The sequence below is a fragment of the Sarcophilus harrisii genome, chromosome 5 (genome assembly GCF_902635505.1).
Source record: "Sarcophilus harrisii chromosome 5, mSarHar1.11, whole genome shotgun sequence".
Classification (NCBI taxonomy): Eukaryota; Metazoa; Chordata; class Mammalia; order Dasyuromorphia; family Dasyuridae; genus Sarcophilus; species Sarcophilus harrisii.
This window is the reverse complement of record NC_045430.1, coordinates 145624165-145638286: the sequence shown is the minus strand read 5'-3', so window position 1 is coordinate 145638286 and position 14122 is coordinate 145624165. Positions and strand designations below refer to the sequence as shown.

Sequence of the window (14122 nt, the reverse complement as noted above, 5' to 3'; positions counted from 1 at the left end):
TATTAGGGATACATCTGACTTTATATATCTCCTTAGTAATTTGAATTTGGATCTTTAGCCTTTTTCATGAACTATTCTGCTAATCTCTTAATTGTTCCTTTCAGATTTAGGCAGTCTTTACATTATCTTAAATATCATTTCCACATTAATCTTACAAAAACACAGCTCTGATCATGTCACTTATCTGCTTAAACAAACTTTATTGACTGCTTTTTGCTTATCCAATAAAGCCTAAACTGCCTAGATTGGCCTTTGGGCCCCTCCAAGAGCTGGTTCTATACCAACCTACTTCTTTAGCCTTTGTTGTCCATCGAGCTCCTATCTATACTCCTACTCTTCAACCCTTTACTCTTCCCTAATCATATGCTAGGCTTCTTGCTTCTGTACTTGAACTTAATTTTATATTTACTTCTGTGAATTTCATTCAATATAGCTCAGCAAACATTTATTAAGCACATATTATATGCAAATCACTACAATAAGAACTGGAAATATAAAGAAAAACAATGTAAGAGGACCAGCCTTCAAAGTTTTCCTATTTTATAAGAAGAAAGTGTGCACACAGGTAAAGTGCAAGAAAATCTGAAGAGGGAGTGATGACTATAAAGAAATGGGGGGTTTAGGGAAAAGCTTAGTATAGAAAGTAGCACTTGAACTTCATTTTGAAGGACGATTAAATCTTTTAAGAGGTAGAACTGAAGAAGGAGTGCTTTTCAGACATGGAGAATAGTTTGGGAGATTGAATGCTGAGCTTAAGTAATAGCTTGTTTACCAGTATGATGAGAAGGTAGAGAGGGTCAAAGAGAGTAACATAATACAAGGAAAATATCTGGAAAGCATGCCGGATTGTGGAAGGCATTATATGTTAGATCAAAGATTTTGTGCTTTATCCCATAGAATATAAAGAATTTTTGAAGATTTTTGAACAGGATTAAGAGGGTGATCAATTGCTCTGATGCTCTGCTTTGATTTCATTACTTCTGGAATACTATACAAGTCTAGTTCATTAAAACACACACACACACACACACACACACACACACACACACACACTGGATAAATTATAGATTATCCAGAGTAAGTCAACGAGGATAGTAAAGGGCCTTCAAGACATAAGAGATTACATTTGCCTATTATAAAATTGTTTCTTACAATCACCCTCTAAGGCAGGCACTAAATAACTACCTATTGAATTGAGTTGAAATTGAACTTCTTGAGTTGATCTTCCCAAGATTATTTGGAAGATCAAATGATAATAGTAGTGAATAATATAATGAAATAACATTTATATAGTACTTCAGGGTTTGTAAAGAGTTTCACAAATGTAATCTTCATTCCCTCAGCTTTAAAGTATTCATTGCAGAAGGGGATACTAGCTGGATCCTACTTGATGCACTTAAATCAACCTTATTAGCAATTTCCAAACACTACCAGCTGTTGTTCAAATCTGTAATGTAATGAGGCTGGTGGTTTACATGTTTTTCCAAATATTCTTCCCCCTTAAGAAAGACTTGTTTGTTCATTCTCATTGTTGGAAAAAGTTGTTTCTCATTAAAATACTTGCATGTAGGCTTTTTCCTCTTGAAATGTATATGAGTTTCATCAGGGTCATCTCTAACCAAAACTGTGAGGGAGGGAAAATTTATTTTTAACAAGTCTTCCTTTCGTATTTATATATTGCCTACTCTTCCTGCAAGCCTCATGTCATCCTCATCCATGATCCTCCTATGGCAGTGCCCTTTCCAGACATCTCTTTAGTTCCAACCTTTTTTATTTATTTATTTATTTTACTACACAGTGGGCTTATTTAGGAACCTGTCACTGACTAGGGAATTGCAAAGTAGTTTTTGTTAAAGAAGTCATCTTTTTGTGATATTCCATCTTTGTATCTGAATAGGCTGTCAGAGTAGTTAGAATGTCAGGCCTGGAATCAGAGAGACTCATTCAAATCTGGCTGCAGACACTAGCTGTGTGACCTTGGGAAAATTACTTAATTCTATTTGTCTCAGTTTCTTCATCTGTAAAATGAGGGGAGAAGGAAATAGCAAATTGCTAAGAAAACCCCAAATGGGATCATAAAGAATTGGACATGACTGAGACAAATGAATAGCACCACCACCACCAACAAGAGTCTTCCTGGAAAAAATTCCTTAACACAGAAAAATAATAACTCATGTTTGTATAGCATTTTGCAAATTCATTTCTGTACTGCAACTCTTAAGGCAAGCATAAAGACTTCCATTTTGTATACAATGAAATTGAATAGCAGGAAGGGCATTGAACTTGAAATTAGAAGAAACAAAAATTTGAAATTTCTCACATTCACTTCTTAGAACAACTGATTTCCTTCATATCCCTTCTCAAGCACCAACTCTTACATGGTGGTATATGAGGTGCTCCCTATAGTGGGCAGTTTTTTCCTCTGAAATATGACTATTTCTATATTTTTGTATAAACTTTATTATCACTAAATTGTTTCTGTCATTTCTGACTCTCCATGACCCTTTTGGGAGTTTTCTTGGCAGAGATACTGGGGGTGATTTGCCATTTCTTCAGGGTTAAGTAATTTGACCAGGATCACACAGGTAGGAAGTATCTGAAGACACATTTGAACTCAGGTTCTCCTGACTCCAGGGCTGGTACACTATTCACTGTGCCACCTAGATGCTGTGTATATTTATACACATATATTGTTACACCTATTATTACATATTATACACACATATTATTACTGCTATTAGAATGTAATACCTCTGAAGGCATGGACTGTTTCATCTTTATCTTTGGATCCCTAGTGCTTAAGAACCAACAATAAGAATTTTTTAATAAGTTTGTTAATTGGTCAATTAAGGGAAAACTTTTCCTAACACCTTCATACTCCGCTGCATAATTGATATAGACAAATTACTTTTTATTCTCACTGGGTCATGTATTAAATAAGAACACACTTTTCTCTATCTTTAGAATTTACGCTTCATCAACAGTGGGATATATGATCCTACACTACTTATTCTCCACTTAAATTAGCACTTAATTATACTTGTTCTCATGCAGAACACTAATTTTCTGTCTTGTTTTCCCAGTAAAAGGGAGGAACCATGTCTAATAATAACAACAACAATAACATTTTTATAATACTTTAAGTACTTCAATATTTGCATATATATCTAAGTAGATATATATATGTATAAAAATTCATCATCTCATTTGATTGTCCTAATAATCAGTAAATAGCATATGTTTATTATTATCCCCAATTTTTTTTTCCTGAGGCAATTGGGGTTAAGTGATTTGCCCAGAGTCACACAGCTAGGAAGTGTTAAGTGTTTTGAGGCCAGATTTGAACTCAGGTCCTCCTGACTTTAGGGCTGATGCTCTATTCACTGCACCATCTAGCTTCCCCGTTATCTCCATTTTTTTGATGAGGAAACTGAGGCTAAGAGAGATTAAATGAACTGCTCATGGTCATAAAGTTATTAAGTTTAAATCTAAGCCTTCCTGGCTATAATACTCTATCTACAATGTTTTAAATTGCATTCCTTACAGAGGTTAGCACAGTGTTATGAAGATAGTAAGTGTTCAATAAATACTAATTGATTGATTTATTTCTGTTCTTTTAGGAAGTACTATATAAAAAAGTGATGATGAATAACCACAGCAGCTGCTAGTAACGTTGGGAGATTGCGGGCAATGAATAATAGTGGCTCCTTGCTCCATTTAGAAAGAGAAAGTTAAAATTCCCTACTGTACTGACAAGAAGCCATCTGAGTTTTTTATGAACTATTTTAAACTTCTGGGACATTAAAAAAAAATGCACATCATCACTACAGTCCCAAATAGCTCTGAAATCTAAGCCTATTCATAAGTATGAATATGATGAGAAAACAAGGTCCATACAATGAGAGTTCTAACAATTTCTTTTCATCCTTTCTTCCTTTTCCTTTTTTTTTTTTAACGTATCTGTAAAAAAAAAAACAGTTTGGTTAAGGTTTGATTACTTGTCTGAACTTTTATGCTCACTTTTCTAAGTATTCTTCTCCCAGAGTAGATTTTACACTGAGAGATGCGATCCAATGGTTAGACCATTCTACTGATATGACAATATTACATGTTAAAATTTAAGACAAGCAGAAGGATGTATTATTTGGGTACCCAGCTTCCAAATCTTTAATGTGCAGGGAAGGATGTGAAAGAAATCAAGTTGCTGGAGTCTAATCTCTTTGCTTGGAAATGCTGAAAATGTAATCTTGGTTTCATGCATTTAACAGCTTCATTTGAAAACAGTTCTCTAGGGAACCTGTGCACATTGCCTAATATTCAGTGGCACTGGTATTGAATATGTAAAAGGTACAGTCATTTCTCTACCAACATGCTCAGAGAGAATAACTAGAAAGCAGCAGCACAGCATAGCCACTTCTAAGAGTACAGAATAAACATTATCCCCTCAGTTTTAGGTTGTACATTAATTATCTCTATTTAATTTTTAGGAATGTGTCTATGTTGGAGGGGGCAGGGTTAAAAACAATTCTTGTTTCCATTTCAATTAATTCAGATTGTCCAGCCATGCATGAGAACAACTGAGCTATGAAATTGGGCCGCATGTTTTTCTGGCAATAACGAGAAGATAATCCTTGTGAATATTTAAATGACATCACTATCGATAGGTTAATTGGAAATAAAAAATATAAAGCTTTCTTAAATCATTAGGATAAAAAGCTTCTAGTTTATGAGGCTTCATGATGCATCTTTGGAGCTTATCCCCATTTTAAGTTAATGAGTGATTAATATAATGAGCTGTTAGGGTCTCATGGAATTCCATGTCCATACCATGCTAAACCAGGCTTCTGGAAAAGTGGAGGATTTTCAACATTCTTCTGCATATTGTAGTTCACATTCACTCTGATTTTTATTCTTCTCATATCTTAGAGAAATGATTCTTATATCACTGGTCTGTAAGAGGCAGAATTGTATAGTGGATAGAGGACCAGTTCTTGGGGTCCAAACACCTAGATTCAAATGCAATCTCTGACACATCCTAGGATGTATGGCTGTGGTTATATCATTTAAGCCTTTAGTGTCATAAGCAACTCTGTACATTGAATTATCTGTCATTTGACATCACTGGAAGGAATTTCCATAAAAAGGAGTTGATACAGTGTTTAAATAAGGGGATTGGACCTCAGACAAGCAAACCTACAGTATGGATCAGTTATTGGCATTAAGTTTGACATGTATATTATATCCCTGAAATGTAGGAGGAAAAAGCGGGGAGAGAATATTCATTTATTAAGTTCCTACTATGTGCCAGACACTGTATTAAGTACTTTACAAATAGGCAGTCAGAAGTCTAGAACAACAGCTAAAGACTAGATTTAGTGACCACTGTGTTGGAAAAATATGGTGATTCAACTGCCTTGAATTGCTAACCTGGAATAAATAAAATTTTTGTACTTTGCTCATACTTTCTGGAATGTTTGGGAGATGGGTGTGCTCCTAACATTTCACGTATAATCCTCATTTAGCATTAAGATAGATCCTCAGAATCCCTGTCAACTAATGGATCTCAAAACTGATTTTTTTTTAAAGGAAGCTTAAAGCCAAGACATTATGAACTGTAAGAGAAGGAAGCACAGGGCAATAGAAATAGCATTAGTTCTGGAATCAGAGGAGCTGAGTTCAAGTTCTAATCTCTGATACTAACCATGATTTTGAGTGAATCTCTTAATATTTCTGGGCCTCAGTTTCCAAGGTGAACTAAGTCTCTTCCATTTCTAAAATTATGATGCTTTGAACCAGAAACAAAATACAGACATCATCCCATATACACCCATTTTATATTCAAATATAAGTCCAATGGATGTGACCTTATCAATGAATGCATACTTTTTAATGATGGAGACAACAACCCATCCCTTCTTGCCTATCCTGTGTTTACATAAAAATTTCCCAAAGCAGTTTTCTAAGAAACTGGGGACCTTCTTTGCTATATATTATTATCTCCGGGATACCAATGGACACATGGTTACACACTCAATCTAGTTCATCTTTTTTTCCTCCTTGCTCTAAACATTGTTTTACTAATATATTTTATATTGCATATGGGTATGCAGTAATATTTATGTGTATATAATATTGCTGGTTCTTAGTTCTCTAAGAGCTAATCAATAACAATAACTTACATTTATTGATTATGACACCCTTTAAAGTAGTGTTTCAACTGATCCTTACAAAAGTACTGTTAAATATCATTGTGCTGGAAAAAATATTGTAACTCAACTGCCTTGAACGGCTATCCTAATTTGAACAAAATCTTTGCATCTTTGCTTATGCTTTCTGGCATGTTTGGGAGATGAGTGTTCCCCTTAATTTCACATATAAACCTTATTTAACATTAAGATAAATCCTCAGTTTTCCTTTACAAAGATTCTGCTATGATGAAATGTTTTCTTAACAGCTTTTAGAGTTGGATGACAAATAGAAGGTAGCTAAGTAGTACAGTCAACAGAGTGCACACTTACTAGTTGTGTGACCTTGAGAAAATCACTTGACCATATCTGCCTCAGTTTTCTCATTTGTAAAATCAGTTGGGAATGGAAATGGCAAACCATTCTAGTTTGTTGAGAAAACCCCAAATGGGATCACAAAGAGTCATAGACAACTAAAAATTACTGAATAACAATAAATAGTAGGGGGACTTGTAAAAGATAACTGCAAATAGAATGATTTTATCTAAGTATATTTAAGGCTGAAAATTCAGGACAATAGTGTAGCCACATCTCTATATGACGTGTGAATGAATTAGGGAATATCCTAATCCAGCCCCCAAATAATGACCTTGCCAGTCTAAATAAATCATACTTATATGATACTTTAAACTTTTCTAAGCTCTTTATGGACATTATCTCATTTAAGCCTCACAACAATCTCCATTTTGTAGAAAAGGTAACTGAGGCTAAAAGATTAAGTGACTTGATTAAAGTCACTTAGCAAATGACTGAGATAGCATATGGATCTAGTTTTTCCAAGTTTAGGTCATAAACTAATTTTTGCTCGATTTATTCATACTGAAATTTTAGCACCGTTCTATACAGGGACTACTGTCTTGTCATTACTTCTCCATGCTGTCCTTCCACTGAAAAAGACTGAACTAATTTATGGACCTGTTCAATTACAGCTCACTGCTTCTTCCTTTCATCCTTTGTCCCTCCCTTCCTCCCTCTCTTCCTTCCTCCCTTTCCCCCTCTTCCTTCCTTCCTTTCTCCCTTCCTTCCTTCCTTCTTTTATTCCTTCCTTCCTTCCTTTCTACCTACCTTCCTTCTTTTCTTTTTCCTTTTTTCTTCTTTCCAAATTATTATTATTATTAAAATCACTACAGCAGGGCAGTGAGGTGGTAGGATGTAAAGTTTGGATGAACTTTGGGTAGAACAGGCTAGATGTGGAACTTGTAGATCTTTAAACCAAGACTTTGGAGTTAGAAAAGCCTCATGTTCGTTGCCTTGATTGTCTCAGAATTTCCATGTGCAGATAGGTAAAGGGCAAGTCTGGCTGACCTCTTAAAGATTCTTCCCAAATCTGTAATTTAATTACTGTGATTCTACCTTTATACCAAAAGGATTTAAAATTCTAGAAATTTAATGTTTTTTTCTAATTAAACTTTTTAAATCAAATTAGATGTTTCCAAAACTTTTAGGTTGTATTCAGTGCCAGAGTAATGCCAAAATTTCAGTTTTAACTACTGTACATATACTTTCATCTATGATCTTATTTTAAAAATTATATAAATATATTTTCAATTAACAAGCATTTATTTTTCTCTTCCTTCCATCTCTCCCACCCTACTGCAAAACAACAACAACAACAACAAAATCTATTAAATATGCATAGTCTGGAAATCAAATAGCCACATAGTATGTCCAAAAATATATTACTCATTGTACATATTGAGTCTATTCCTCTTTCAGGAGGTGAGTAATGCTCTTTTCAACTAGGAAGTAAAGACAGTGTTATTAAAATGTGCCCTTAATTTGTGAAGTACCATGAAATATATTAACTCTAATATTTTCTTTATGGTTTGTGGACATAGTTTTTTTTTTTAAATGAGCCATAGTTATATAAGGATATTTAAAGCATCAGAGTTTATTTTCTCCCCAAGGGAATTAAATAAATCATAACTATGAAAGTTGCATTCCCCAAATCTATCCCTATCTTTTTCTCAGTGAAATATTTAAGAGACGATAGGATTCTATAGAATTTATCCATCTTTTGTGAGAACTTCCATCTAATGAATCACTTGTGGTTAGTTCACTCATGATTTTTAAAAATTCATACTATGGAAATACATTCATTATACTGAAAGATGCTTAATTTGCAGTTCATTGCTATCTATTTTACAGTGGTAGTCAGTTTAATGCCCAACTGCCTACATCATTCTTTCAGGGTATTACTATTCCTCATAGCACAAATGTGGTGCATTGTTGACATTCATACGAACAGTCCTGGTATCCCATAATTCATTTCCCCAGATCATTACCTCAGCCACAAAGTTAACCCAGTTATGCATCATGTAGAAACTTGGCATTTAGCATTTCTAGAAGGCTAAGGATTTATAGGGGGAAGGCAGGGAAAGATTTCTCTTCATCATTAAAATGAATGAAAATCATTGTGTTATGGCTGACATTGCAGCAATGTGTTCTCTTTGGCTACATCTGCCTTAGCAATCCACATATCCATATGTTGGCACATTTCTATAGATACTAGAGGGGATTTTTTGAATTGGATCAGCAATAGTTTCAACAGAATAAAGGATAAGAGTTTGGATTTATAGGGTGGCAGTCTGTATGAAGCACTAGGTTATTGTAGCTAATTCCTCTTTCCTCATCCTTCATTTATATATGCTGAATGAATTTTTTTCCCTTTTAAATTCAAGTATTTCCACCTTACTTAGAAATAGCTACTGTAATGTTAACTTAAAAAAAGCAGAATATTGACATCACTGTGGTGCTTTACTCATCCATAAGCCTGGGCATATTAGCAAATTATTGTTAATTTTTACTGTTGCTAAATCATAAGAAGCTTGTAGGTCACCTTTCCACTCTCCATCCCTCTTCTTCAGAGGGGAGCTCTAGTGTCTTAGCTAATTCTATTCCATCTTATACATAAAGAACTAATTTTGTGCAACTTTGCATTTCATTTTTAAAGGATGTTCCAGCTCGTTAGGGTCCCCAAATTTGGGATCTAACATGGTTGTTATCCTTTCAGATTTCTGATCCTAACAAACTTAAAAAGTATGGTATCTATGCCTTTATCCCAAAATATTGATACAAATGTTAAGTAGTACTGTGTTAAGTATATATTATCCCTGAGGCATTCAGCTGGAGACTTCTTTCCAAATTCACACTGAAACATTAATAACTAGGTCATTTCAGCCAACAACTTCCAAATTCACCCAGGTGAACTATCACCTAGCCTTTATTTCTGCTAAATCTTTAACTCTTTCACTAAAATAGAACTAAAGATTTTATCAAACACTTCCCTAAAATCTAGGTCAGCTCTGTATACAGCATGCCCTTGAGTGTCTTGAAGAAATGAAATGAGGTTGGTCTAGCATATGCTGTACTATTCTCCATTAAGATTGTCTCTGAAATCACTACTTCCTTTTTAAAGATGCTCATTAAACAATCTTCTAGTAACACATTATAGAATTTTGCTGAAATTACAGACAAGATCAAGGCCAGCCTATAGATTGTACTTTCATTTTCTTCCCTTTTTTGGGAAGTATCATATTTCTACATTTTGGTATCACATTTCCCTTTCTTTCATTCTGCAGTCTCTTTCTTGTTTCTCTATGAGTTTTCAAAGATCACAGACATTGAATCTTCAGTTACATCTGTCTATTCCTTTAGTGGGGTGCCACAGGGCATAACGGACTGAGTGCCAGAACCTGGAATTAGAAATTTAAATTTGACTTCAGATACTACTAGCTGTGTGACTCTGAGCAAGTCAGTTAACCCTGTTTGCCTTCATTTCTTCATCTATAAAAAGAGCTAGAGAAGGAAATGACAAACCATTTCCAGTATCTTTGCCAAGAAAAAAACCCAAAATGGGATCATAGTCAGACACACCTAAGATGAACTTCTTCCCTTCCTTTTTTCTTACCTCTCTTTCTCCTGCCTAGCAATGACTACCATTTTATACACACACACACACACACACACTCATTCTATACACACGTCTAAACACTTCTATTTACTGTTTTTGTTGTTGTTTTTTTTTTTAGTAATAGCTATATGAGAAAAAAAGAAAAGGAATTGGAATAAGGAAGGAGGTAATAAAACTAAACTATTTCTTTTTGCAGATGATATGATGATATACTTGGAAAACCCCAAAGACTCAACTAAGAAGTTAGTTTGAAATAGTACTAATTTTAGAAAAGGACCAGGATATAAAGTAAATCCACATAAATCATCAGCATTCACATATACACATTTATATATATATAATATACATATATACATACATGTGTGTGTATGTGTGTGCACAAAGACAGATAGAGAATCAGAGAAGCCTGGGAGGAAGGAGAAAGCGAGACACAGACATGAACAAGGCAGTGGGATGGAGAGATGGAGAGAGAGAGAGACACGGACAGAGGAAAGGAGGGTAGGGGAGAAGGAGGGGAAGAAGGGGAGGGAAAAAGAAAAAAGGGAAGGGGAAGGGAGATGGAAGAGAAGGGGAGGGAAAGGGAAGAAAGGGGAAGGGGAGGGAAAGGGAAGAAAGGGGAAGGGGAGGAGTGGGAAAGGGAGGGGGAAGAGAGAATTTAAAAAAACAAAAATAAAAAAAATATTTAAATAAAAAATTAAAATAAAAACAGATAGATAAAATAAAACAAAATTCTGCCTTCTTTTCCTGTAGAGACTGCCCTTTGGAATGGTCCAATACTTCCCCACTTGGGACTATTACAGCTCCAGTAACTTGGGATCCTACCCTAGATGGGGTACCAGCAAAAGTAATGACTCAGCGTTTGTTTTCAGTGCTCTGCTATTGTGTTGTTCTTTTTGCTCCAAAGTCTGATGTTCTGCTCCCCTTTTATGCAATATTGCTTCTTGGTCTTCAGATCCTCCCCTCTGGCTCCCTCCTCCATTTCTCTTTTGTTTGATTCTCTTATTCCCCATGTTACTTTTTTTTGGACTCTCTTCCATCAGGGCTGGATCACTGCTGTTCTCTCCCCATTATTGGCAGAAGTCATGGGGCTTTCTTTCTACAGCTGTCGTCTATGTTGCTTTATGGCTCCCAGCTGTATGGCTCTCCTTTTGAAATGATAGTGCCAGCTCTTAAATAGCAGGGCTTATGCCAGGTGGTAGACAAGTAGGGATAAAACCCGTTCAAATCTTTTATTGTTTCGCACTTAGATATGACAGCTCCAGCCTCTACTCAAGGGTTCTCCTTAGGTGCCTGTGTGAACAAGTATTTGTTGGATGCTCTAGTCAATTGTTCTTTTCCACCTGAGTTGGTGATGCTCTGTTTATTTCCTAACCCCTCCAGTGCCTAGATGGCTTGCCTGCCATTCAGTCAACCCTTCTCACTGAACCATGAGCTTTGCAACACCTGAAGTCTTTTCCTTTGTCTTCTAGGCTTCTATATTAACTTAGAGCAGTAGGTCAAGTTGCAGGAGGTCCAGGTTATATAAATTACCATGTGGATGCTTCTTGCTACTTTCCAAAATCGAAGAAGAAAGGGGAGGATCTAGGACCTCTCAATGGAAGCTCTTAGACAACAGAGAAGGGCCTCCACTATCAGAATAGGAGTCTTAGAATTTTTATTATATTTCTTTGTAAAGATGTTCCTTCTTTCTACTAGTTTGTATGTTCTTCTAGAGCAATGAATGTGGTCTTTATTTCTGTATCCTTAGCATCCAACTTAGCTCCTTTTACACAGTAATAATAACTAGCATTTACGTATCAAAATACTTATTTCATTTGATTCTCAAAACAACTCTGTGAATTAAGTGCCATTCATATCTCTATTTTATAGCCGAAGAAACTGCAGCAAATAGAGGTTAAGTAACTTGCACAGCATTATGCAATTAGTAAGTGTCTGAGGCAGGAATTGAATTTATATCCTCCTGTTTCCAAGCTTGACTTATTGTACTACCTAACTAGGGAAGTACAGATATAGAGCTATCTCAAAAAATGTATTCCCTAGTAGGGGCTGCTTTCATTTGCTTATACTTCATAAATGACTAGGTAATCCATTCAGTGCTTGGTTGATAAGATCATCTATGGATATGTGACACATGACCCTACTTATTCATCAGCATGAACATTTCAAGATTAAATTTCACAAATAGTCCAAAATGTGAATTATGAAAACTTAGAAGGTTTATGACTTCACTAAAATGGTCAAACCTTCCACAAATGCAGATACTTATTCTTGAGTGAGTTCTGTCCATGTCTTTTTATAAATCTTCAGTGTCCTGAAGGCCTTTCTTTAGTTTTTTATTTAAGGGATTTCAATATAGCAATCTTATTATCTTTCTATTGACCCTAATTCTTCTTCTTCTTTCTAGTGATGTCAATCATAAATTACATTTATCAATGATTAATTGGTTAAAAAAAGATGAAGGAGAATGACTTTCATTAAAATAAAAAAAAGTATTACAGTACTATTCTGGGAACTCATCATGACTTTAAATTTGATCTTGGGTTCACAAAGGCTCTGCCAGTGAAACACAAACTTCAGAAGGTCCTAAAAATTGTTAAAGGGTTAAGTATGGGACCATCAATGAATTGGATGTCTGTGCCTGAAGCACTATCATGTGTAGGATGAATTAGATATTTTTCTTTGACTCTAGAGAGCAGAGTAAGGAACAATGTGTAGACATAATGAAGAAACAAGTTTAGGCTTAATATCAGGAAAATCTTTGCAATGGCCAGATTGTTTATAAGAGAAATAAGAGGTGGTAGATTTCATTCTGTCTTAAATGATGATTTTATGTAGGCATTTTTATACTCTGTGATTAATAGGATAACATTTGGACTTTTCAAATGTCATTCCTCATCTTTGCTGCAAAACTAACTAGACTATTTCCTCTTTTCATGATATATTTTAAAATAAGTATTGACTTGAATATGAGGCCTTAAGCACATGTCTTCAATGAATGTTTTGAATCCTACGTATACCCAATGTAGGATTATTACAGAGAATGATACAGAGTCAAAATTCACAGAGGATAAATTGCTTTATGATGACTGTGTGATTGGAGGCTAAAGCCTAGCATTATGAACTGAAGAGCATGAAGCTTTACTCTATATAATTTGTACAAAAAGATATTTTTTAAAAAAAAATTTAAAACACAAAAAATGCACAAATAACTATGTAAGTTATCCTGAAACATATTACTATAAAATATTTTACATTCTGTTCTTGTGGTGAATTCTTGGTAAGATACAAGAAAGAAGATTGGAAATTCAAAGAAAATTTCTTAAGAGGCACATGAGGTTTTTGGAGAGTTTTTCAATATTTGGTTTGCTCATAAGAATTGCATGTTTATTACCAGGTATTTTGCGGACTTGCTAACCATGGATTCCAATGGTTTACCATAGCTACTTTCTTGTAATCTTCTGGTTGACCTCAAATTTTAATTCCTTAGAGAATGTGATATTCAATGATTAGCAACCATATAGCTTTACTGGAAAAAATATTGATATTTAGAAGATGAGTTTGGGCTTAAAAATCAATTTTCTCTCTTTTGTACCTCTTATTACCCGCTGGGGGTGGTGGTGGGATTCAACCTTATAATAAATATGCATTATCAAGCAAAACGAATTCCCATGTTGGCCATTTTCAAAATATATGCATCAGTCTGCACCCTGAATCCTTCACTTCTTGGGTACAAGGTAGGGTAAGATGGTTTATTACATTGATTGAGAGTTACATTGATGAGAGTTCTTAAAATCTTCCAAACTTGTTTGTCTTTATAATGTCACTGTCAGAATACAAATTGTTCTCCTACCTCTGCTTACTTCCCTCAGTATCAATTAATAGAATCTTTTTAGGTTTCTCTAAAACTTCACAGAGAAATTAATCTTTGAAAGAGCATAAAGTCAGATATCCACTTGGAGGACCA

General features: G+C 34.9%; 1 protein-coding gene across 13 annotated transcripts in view; it reads right to left on the bottom strand.

Annotated features, from left to right (window-relative positions):
* Nucleotides 1–14122, bottom strand: part of MAGI2 (membrane associated guanylate kinase, WW and PDZ domain containing 2) — a 1604868-nt gene that overhangs the window by 95361 nt on the left and 1495385 nt on the right. The window contains exon 22 of one of the 13 annotated variants that reach the window (XM_031940857.1): nt 3427–3960. The exons of the other annotated variants lie outside the window; for them this stretch is intronic. Coding sequence (XP_031796717.1) covers nt 3952–3960 — 9 coding nt within the window. The 3' untranslated portion in view covers nt 3427–3951. Of the gene's footprint in view, nt 1–3426; nt 3961–14122 lie in introns of those variants that run through there. 13 annotated transcript variants of the gene reach the window in all.